General features: G+C 43.9%; 1 protein-coding gene across 3 annotated transcripts; it reads right to left on the reverse strand.

Moving 5' to 3' along the window:
- Positions 1-1,155: 1,155 nt before the first annotated feature.
- Positions 1,156-8,615, reverse strand: LOC123045379 (histidinol dehydrogenase, chloroplastic). 3 transcript variants are annotated; one of them, XM_044468407.1, is made up of 15 exons: positions 8,438-8,615; positions 8,211-8,336; positions 7,996-8,108; positions 7,856-7,908; positions 7,701-7,773; positions 3,503-3,604; positions 3,313-3,414; positions 3,150-3,221; positions 3,004-3,066; positions 2,874-2,915; positions 2,552-2,611; positions 2,342-2,452; positions 1,997-2,167; positions 1,713-1,803; positions 1,156-1,607 (listed from the first exon to the last, which is right to left on the reverse strand). In XM_044468407.1, the coding sequence occupies exons 2-15, from the start codon at positions 8,308-8,310 to the stop codon at positions 1,333-1,335; spliced, it is 1,428 nt and encodes a 475-aa protein (XP_044324342.1). In that variant the 5' UTR covers positions 8,311-8,336; positions 8,438-8,615; the 3' UTR covers positions 1,156-1,332. The 3 variants fall into 3 exon arrangements, with proteins under 3 accessions (XP_044324342.1, XP_044324344.1, XP_044324343.1); XM_044468409.1 differs by having other exon boundaries at positions 8,211-8,302; positions 8,438-8,601; XM_044468408.1 differs by having other exon boundaries at positions 8,211-8,330; positions 8,438-8,590.
- Between the last annotated feature and the right edge of the window lie 1,036 nt (positions 8,616-9,651).

Here is a 9,651-nt window from a genome sequence, read left to right on the forward strand (position 1 = left end):
TGGGATGGTCAACAACTAAGGGAAGCTTTCCTTCAAGAGGATCTTGGACGGCAAACTTAAGGAACAATGGTACCAACTAGTAGAGATTGTTGGTAGCATTGTCTTCTCTAAAGATCCCGATTCTCTAGTTTGGCAATTAGAGAGTAAGGGACAGTATTCAACTAGCTCACTGTACTAAGTTATCAACTTTAGAGGGATGCAACCAGTTTTTGTACCCGCTGTGTGGAAACTAAAAGTTCCTCCTAAGATTCATGTTTTCTTTTCGCTGCTTTCCCACAACAAGTTGATGACTAGAGATAACCTTAGGAAGAGGCGTATAATTAAACCTCTGGACTGTGTTTTCTGCACAGGAATGAATCTGCATTCCATTAATTTTTTTGATTGTGTAGTTGCTAGAAACATTTGGTCTTTTGTTAGAGACCATTTCAAAGCCCCTGTTGCCTGTTGGGACTGATTTTGAATCTATAGCTAGATTCTGGGTCTCGAATGACAAAAATACTGCATTGAATACTATCAATTCTTTCGTGGTTTGGTGTCTGTGGAAATTATAGGAACTCTAAGATTTTTTACAACACCAGATGGATCTCTGTTGATCAGTTGTTAAGATTGATCCTAAAGAACTGTCAGTTTCTGGGCAACCATATCTCCGGAACAAAGCAGAGTGAGGCTGGCGGACTTCACAGAAGCCCTAACAAAATTCATCCAGAGACCCTGTTGATCCTAGGTGGCTGATGATATGCTACAGCAAGGCAACCCTGGGATTTCTACTCCCAGGATCTCTGATGATGAAGCCTGTTTCCGATCGCCGATGAAGGAAAGGGAATCGGGAGGCAAGGCCGCGGTGGCTAGTCCGGTGTCTACACTCGCCGTCTTCGTTCACCTCAGGCTGTGTGCGTGCCACCATTGATGACCAGAAGGGCTGACCTGGAGTCCATCTGTATGGCTAGCTATGAGCTGCTTCTTCTCTGTTTGGCCTGCCCTGCCACCTATCGATAGTTTTGCTTTTAATTTTGAATCAGAAACTGCTCCTCTAAGTGAGCTTTCCCTGCTTTTATGTTGAACTGCTCCTCTAAGAGAGCTGTCGTGTGACTTTGGTTTCATCCGAGTAATGGAACTGGGGAGGGCCTCACTGTTATTCTAAAAAATGGACTTGTCTCAACAAACTATGCTCACAAGTTTATTCATTTAACAGATCGACATAAGTAGCATTACTCCATGAAACAGCTTCGTATTCTTCACCTTAAACTCTGGCAAGTCCCATCCGATAAAAATGAAGAAAAATATCAGCCCCCAAGCATCAAATGGGCAGGTACAACCGACCAAGTTAACAGTTTACACGGTTACAGTGGCTTCGATCTCTTGCAATCTGAGTGTAACAGCTCGCTTGTGCGCTTCTAGCCCTTCGACTTCTGCCATCTTTGCGACGTAGGGGCCCAGCCTCCTCAGCCCTTCTTCAGTCAGGGATTGAACAGTGATGTACTTGAGGAAAGAGTTCAGCGACACACCGCTGTACATCCTCGCGTAACCGTAGGTTGGGAGGACGTGGTTCGTCCCACTGGCATAGTCACCGACGCTCTCGGGGGTCCATTGTCCCAGGAAAACTGACCCTGTAGTTGGAAGAACAAACATTGAGCAGGTCGAAGCATGCAAGGAGAGTGGGATACGAATCAAGATGTGTTTGGCTGCAACTAAGCTATGGTAGCCATGCCTACCTGCATTCTCAATGAGCTCCTCCCATTGCTCAGCGTCCTTTACATTGATGATCAAATGCTCAGGAGCATACATATTTGAGAAAGATAATGCCTGAAAAGGGGGGCAAACAGGAAGTAACCAGATGGTTCTTAATTCACGACTTCAAATTTCTACTATGCATACTGATAGTGTACTCCTTTTAGAAGCATCTAAGGACAAAGGCGACAAAACAATATAAAAGCAAGCGGCATTGTTGAACCAGGCGCAGGCGGTATAGTAAGGAATGACATGAACGAATAATTACCTCAACCATATCTCTGGCAAACACAGTGAAACTGTGGCCAAGTGCTTTGGAAGCAAAGTCTCCTCTAGGAAGAGCATCACACTGCTTGCTAACTTCTGCTTCAATGGCACCTAAATCAACACCATCTCCCGCAATAACTAGAACAACCTGACTATCTGGGCCATGTTCTGCCTACAAGATAGACCAAACAACTGTGATCTAACATACATGGAAATGCTTGGTGAACATCAATATTATCCTATCTTTATCTGTTATCCTCAAGTTTGATATCAAAAATAGTGGACAATAGTCAATTCAACATATACTCTTGGCATTACAGAGCAGACTAACAGGACGAGAACATACCTGAGATAGCAGATCAGCGGCAACATGAACTGGGTTGGCATACTTGTCAGCAATTACCAGAACTTCTGAAGGGCCAGCAGGCATGTCTATAGAGACCATAGCTTCGCTGTTCTGCAGTCAAATAAGAATAAGAACCACAGAAAGGAATGCACACAGAGAACATGCCGAGCAGATACTGGTCATGATTTACACAGAAAGAACAGAATAGACCTGAAGAATCATTTTAGCAGCTGTGACATACTGGTTGCCGGGACCAAATATTTTCTCAACCTGTCAAGCGAGTAACAAAAGATGGCAAATGAGAAACAATCGTTGCATCTAACGAGTGCACACGCCTATATTTTCATAGACATTTGGAACAGGTTATGAGCTGCTAAGAGCATGACCTGACTCCACATAAGTGCTTAACTCAATTTTACAGTCCTTTAACAAGTGCATGTCAATACAACATTGTACAAGTTACGTGATAAAGACAGAAAATGCCCCTACTGATTTTGAACAAGTAAATCATAGTGGTATAGATCTTGAGCACCTTTGGGCATGATGCAGTTCCCCATGCCATAGCGGAGATTGCCTGAAAGTAAAGAACATTTAAAAAAAGAAAGGACATTGATAACATTGAACTACATAGAAGCAAGCAATATCTCAAAATATCCTTCTACCTGAGCTCCCCCAGCTTTTAGTATGTGTGTAACACCAGCTTTTTTGGCACAGTAAAGAACCTCCTGCACGAAATAGGAATAATGTTCAGATTTCCTCAATTTCACCTTACAAAAACAGCAGCATTTCCATGTCCCACAAAGCATACCTTACATGTGCTACCATCACGACTAGGGGGTGTGGCAAGAACTACAGTTTTGCATCCAGCAATCTGTGCAGGCTGTTAAAAAAGAGAATCCACATGAGAAATTCAAAAGAACGAATAACTGCAGGTAACTTAGTTTAGAGAATTTGAATAAACATGAGCATACCACAGCAAGCATCAATGCAGTTGAAGGCAAGACTGCAGTGCCCCCTGGAACATACAGCCCGACAGAACCAATGCATCTTGTTATCCTTTTACATCTCACACCCTTCATACATTCGGAAGTGCACAAATAAATAAGCATAAGCATATAGAAAGGCCATAACGTAAATGGGGGCATCAAAGCATTCTCTTACTTTCATATTCTCAACTGTCTTTTCTGGCGACTTTTGTGAAACATGGAAGGCATAAATATTGTCATACGCCACATCAAAGGCTTCCTTAACAGCTGGATCAAGCTACAAATTTGATGAAGGTAAGACAGCCAAAATCATCTAGCAGATGAAAAAGAAACTATTTGAGGACCATCTGAATCTGGACACAAAATATCTCTACTACTATTAAACAATCAAACAAGAATTTTCTTACGTGCACCCAGCAAATTGGCCCACAACACCGCGCGAACCGATCAGCACCACATGATTAGTCCCACAAATCTAAATCTAACAGCCATCATTGATCCAATGTCTTTGCGGTGTGGACTTAGCAAATTTGCATGACTGACCGTGCTTCACCTCCACGATCCATCCACCAACAGAGAAATACCAGTCCCGCGTCCATCTCCTATAATCACGCGGTTCTCATCGGAAACTAAGGAAACTATACGAAATCGGCTCCCATCAACCTTAACCTCGACGCCGCCCACCAACACCATATCCTGCCTGCACGCCGACCTCGCGGCACTGCACCGTAACGTTGCGCCATCGCCATCGCGTATTGCTGCCGCAAGCAGCGTGGAGTCCGTTTCAGTGTCATGGGCCGCCGGCGCCCGCCGCTCCTCCTCTGATGGACACAAGCAGGCCACCGCCGCCCCCTGCTCCTCCTCTGATGGACACAAGCAGGCCGCCGCCGCCGCCGGCTCCTCCTCTAACCCTTCTATCATCGCGCCCGTGGCCGCCAATCTGATCCATGAGCTAGAGAATCCAGTAAGTTTCCTCTTCTCGCCATTCACATTCATGCCAGTACAGGTGCCTATGGAGCTTCACGCCATGGCCTAGCCCTAGACAACGCAAAGGTACTAATTGAACCGGATAGCCCGTATTTTTGGCCGCGGGTCCGTCACGATCCTCGCGTTATGGCCATTGGCCACCTCCGCACGACCGATCCACACCCAGGAAGCTGCAGCCTGTACGTAATTAATATATTAGTCAACTGATTACCAACGTTGTATACAGTTCTGATCACCTAAATGTAGGTACTCGGGCGCCCTGTGCAGACGCAAGAAAAAACAGAGGTCGGGCCTGATTCAGTCTCCGTCTATTGGATTCAATCCAGAATTGCTGTTTTTAATCTACGAATACGGTTATTTGGAATTGGAAACGCATATCGTGGTTACTCTATGGTTTTATCTACTTTGACTTGTTTGCCTGCTTCAGTGACTACATGATTTGTTGCTCGGTGGAGACCATCTTGCGGTTGTGTGCAGCAAGCATAGCGTTCTCATCCATGGGGCCTGCGGCCTGTGGGGAGCTCCTCGCAAGATGTGGCGACAACTCAAATAAATTGCGCTGGTTCATGTGGTCGCACTGAAGAAAGAACACATATGTTTTGGATGAGGTTACTCTGCACTTGTTTTATGGTATGCCAAACACAGGTGATGGCTTGTTTGCGATTTTTCCTCTGAACTTCATTTGTACAAATTGCAGAAAGAATGAGTTTTATTGTTGCAATGAGGAGTCCATTGACGACGACGAGTACTTCCTGCTGCAAGATGACGCTGCTGCACCACCATGGAGAAGCCGCCGGCCAAGAAGGCGGAAAGTCTGTCGCACATGACGATGACTATGAGCCCGCCACACCGCCGCCGCACCTCTGTTGCTTCCGTGGTGCCCAGCTATTCTTACAGCCGCTGCCTTCACGGCCTGCCTATGCTGCTCCAGCTGGCATCCAGTCGCGCACGCCCTCGCCGGAGACGCGTGAGACACCTGCCGCCGCCACAGCACATGAGCCTCGGCCGTCGGAGATGCGCCGGAGACCTGCAGCCTCCACGGGCGCATGAGTCGCCACCTAATCCCCGACTCCCAAATGGTAATGATACTCTCTCCTTTCCGGACGGGCCATGGATCAGAAGTATTTTTGCCCCCTCTTTGAATTGAGTACAAGCATGCATCTATATTTTTACCCCCTTCTCTTCTGTGGATGGGCAGGATGCCGTGCAAGTTCCACCGATTCAGGGAGCATACACCTGAATGGAATCCAGTAGAACCAATGTTGCAGCTATAGCATCATATATTTAGTGATTCATGTTTAATTCGGTGATAACAGCTATATCATCCTATATTCTTTCACTTGCATGGTTCCCTTCCGTTGATGTTGTAGCTGGTACTTGCCAATCTCTATGGTAGCGATTCATGTTTAATTCGGTGATAACAGCTATATCATCCTATATTCTTTCACTTGCATGGTTCCCTTCCATTGATGTTGTAGCTGGTACTTGCCAGTCTCTATGGAGTATATGTATGAGTGGAGTAAGTGAGAAGAGTACATGATTGTAGGTTGCAACTTGCTAATTTCGCGGCCGTGTTCATGTGTGCATGTTGTAGTTACCTGAACCATGCGAGAATGGGCAGATTTTATAGAATATGAAGCTTTTATTATTTAACATCTTTTTTTTCATTTAGTTGCATTATTGGAAGGTGGATCAGGGTGCAGTATTGAAGCATTTTGATTGGCCCAAGAGAAATGAGGACACTGCGACAGCTAACTTTTGCTTACTAACCTCGTAAAGATTTGAAGCGTAAGTTTCTAACTACAAAAATGATCTCAAAACCTTGCCTGTGACATTGCACCTATGATATATAGAGTTTAACAAATTTTATAAAAATAATATATATAATTTGTGGTAGTAGAATTACAATTAGTACTCAATATTTCATTAATATTCCTTATTCCGAATGAGCAATGTCTGTACAACCTTTATATCTACAGCAGTTTAACGTCGATACTGGGAAATAGGTATGCCGACTTTGCCACTTTCTGAAGTGCGTATTCCAGTTTCTTGAATTTCGGAAGACTGAAGAGGAGCATTTGAGGAAAGAGGAGGAGCGGAAGGCCCGGGAAGCAAAGAAGGGGAAAAGGAGAGGGAAACCAAGAGCATGAATTGCTAAAAGATAGCGATGATCCCTTGAGTCTATTATAAATACTATTTTAGTTTGATGTCCTTTTATTTATTTTTTATGATAATAATTGAGAAACAAAGAAGCATCGTGGCATATTAAAATACTACCAGCAATTTTTATTATATTTAGTCGTTTCCTTTTTGTGTAGACATGTGCTGTGTTTCTTAACAAAAAAAAGCTGATTTGGACATTCAATGTTGCGACTTGGATGTTTGTCCCCTATAATTTGACCCTGTGAAGTTTCGATTTGCATATTCGTCTCTTCCTCAAGACTTATAATACAAATTCCCTATGAATACATACATTCATCGAGCTAGGTGAAAAACTAAGGGGACTTATAACATGGCTACAAAAGACACTAATAAGTGAGGATTTCTCCCTTCAAAATATCATCCATCTAATTTGTTAAAGTATGGAATTCTCACCCAGAGCTGCGGAACTCACGACTCTATTAGAAAGTAGAATGACCAACTTTTACACGAATTTTCAAGTGGATGAGATCGGTCGAGTGGTCTCAGTTGGAGATGGGATTGCATGTGTTTATGGATTGAACGAGATTCAAGCAGGATATAGTAGCACCGTATGTTACACATAAATGGGTTGGTCGTTCATCTTATTTGCACCTCCTTCATGTGTCCATGTCACTTAGTTTTGCCTCCACAGGAAAAACATTATTGTTGGCAATAGAACATGAATGGGCGAACCAACCTGTGGTTGGATGATTAGAGGAATAATGGTATCCCCAGCCCACCAGGGTTCAAGTCTTGGTGTTCGCATTATTTCTGAATTTATTTCAGGATTGCTGGCAATGCGCTTTCAGTGGGAGGAGACGTTTCCGTCAATGACGAGGCGCCTACGGTGACTTCGTAAATCTCAAGATGATATGCCGGCTCAGTCTCTCGAAGGTGCTCATAGGGTGAGAGTATGCGCGTATGTATGAGCACTTGCTTCTATACTGTGTTAAAAAAACTATGTAAATATTGATAACTATTTTGATAATTATTTGAAAGCATCTGATTTCTAAGGATTGAAAGCATCTGAATGCAAGTAGATAAAGCCTAGAATGGCGAGCTGCAACTGAAGAAATAAGTAACCAAACAAGCCATGTATCAATATAGTGCATGGAGAGAAAAAACCTGAAATTTATCTGCTTGTGACTTCGGTTAAATCAACAAGACAAACTGCCAAACTTAAATGCACATCACAAGATGAGTACCTCTGCATCTGGGAGATCGCTAACACGCACCACGGCATTATCGAGAGTGACCTTGTCAAACTTTTCTGTATAACTGCACAGACCATGGACAGCAAAGTAAGAAAAACTCTGCAATAGGCCATGAACAGAACGATCAAATAGTACACAACACTTACTCCTTAACCGCAGCATCACCTCTGACGCGCACATCTTCAACAATCGGATTCACCTAATCCCACAAATCCAAATCCCATGGATGTCAGGCTAGGGAACAATTTCAACTCCATGACCATGAATACTATCACTATTATCTTACCGTGCTGAAAATGGAGGTGAAGTCAATGCGAGGGCGGGCCTTGAGGCCGCTAACCTCGGCATCACTGAGATCAGACAGCTTATAGGACTTCATCGCGCAGCTAACACTCAGCACTGAAACCACCAAGTAGGCAAATTACAATTCCGAGAATCTTATCCAACAAGCTTAGAAACCAAAGGCTACAACAACAACACACGCAAGTCAAAAGCTCGCACCTTTGGATTTGGGGATCCCGGATGAGGCAAGACAGGGCCGGTAACCGCGACCAAGGCTAGTACCGCCAGCGAGGTGAGGCGGAGCGCGCAAGCTGCCCATCAACAGAGCCCGATTCAATTCTGTTTCTGAAGCGTTGGAGAATCAGAAGCATGGGGGCAGATGCGCTATGGTTAAGCCGACGGCTAAACCATGACCGACGAATAAAACGGAAGGTAGAGAGACGAACCGAAACCAAACGGCGGCTGTGCAGGGTTCTACGGCCGGCGGCAAAGCGACGCTGTGAAGGAGGTCGCCGCTGTCCGTGACCGTGGTCTACTGTACTGAGTGCTCCGGCAAAGGAGGCGCCGTCTCAAGGGATGGGGAAAACGAGAGACTGGCGACGCTGAATGGGCCGTAGGAGGCGATGCTTATTTTGATGGGCCGAGCCTAGGCTACCCGAGTGCTGCCACACACACACATTTGCAGTGTTTCTCAAAAAAAAAATTTGCAGTTCGAATGGGAGGCCCGGCATCTTGTATCTCAAGCACTTAAAAATAAAAAAATCATTTGCCTAAAAAACTTCAAAAAAAATCTTAATAGTTAAAAAATACTTTAAAATAACACAAATGATAAGTGCTACACGTGTGGCACGAAATAACACCGCCCTGACGTTTTTTTATACTAACTAGCAAGATGCTCGTGCGTTGCACGGAACATCAAGATGCACTTGTATGAGTAGTTTATCTTGTGGGAGAAAAGGATGAACGAGGAAAGAACTTATTTGCAAATGTGAAGAGAAGTGTGGGTATCTTTTTGCAAAATTGTCATAGTTTTCTTCCTATCCGTCAGATATAAATCGGATGACATATATTGCAGGATGGCAGGCACATCATCGTCACCAATTCTGTTTTTTGTAACAGTAGAGAAGTTGCCATCCGAAAAAAGAATCGCCAAAAAGACTGAAACTTGCCATCCAAACAAAAAGTTTGTCATGCTTCACAACTAAAGTTGCTATCCTCTTATAACTAAACTTGCCATCAAAAACGTCAGAGCGGAATTGCTTCATGCCACACGTGTGACACTTATCAGGGTTCTAAAACAAGGTCCTAAAAATAGCTCTTGCTAAAAACGTGAAATAGGTGAAAACTGACTTGTATATAAAAAGATCACATCAACAACTTTTTAGGGTGTTTATCCTGACACAATATACGGTCTAAGTTTAGGGTCTTTTGGCATCCCCATAAGAATTAACCATATTTCAAACAAGTTTTAGTAGAATATTTACAAATTTTCTCACAAAGTCTACAAGACTCAAAATGATCAAAAGAACATGCTTTATCTCTGCTCCTGGAGATCAACCAACAACCCTCTGTTCCCCATAGAAAATTTCCATTGTCCTCTCTTTGTATGCCCCCGATGTGAAATAACTCCTTCACACAAAGGTCCTCCATAACCAGTCGT

This window comes from Triticum aestivum, chromosome 2B (assembly GCF_018294505.1).
Source record: "Triticum aestivum cultivar Chinese Spring chromosome 2B, IWGSC CS RefSeq v2.1, whole genome shotgun sequence".
NCBI classification, from domain to species: Eukaryota; Viridiplantae; Streptophyta; class Magnoliopsida; order Poales; family Poaceae; genus Triticum; species Triticum aestivum.

Bases quoted from the DNA above. Each gene is read 5' to 3' on its own strand.
- LOC123045379 (XM_044468407.1), bottom strand. From the start codon at position 8,310: ATGGGCAGCTTGCGCGCTCCGCCTCACCTCGCTGGCGGTACTAGCCTT. The intron at 2,168-2,341 runs GTATGTTCTCGT...TCTATCTTGTAG, and splicing joins CCGCTGATCTGCTATCTCAG to GCAGAACATGGCCCAGATAG. The intron at 1,608-1,712 runs GTAGGCATGGCT...TTCCAACTACAG, and splicing joins GGAGCTCATTGAGAATGCAG to GGTCAGTTTTCCTGGGACAA.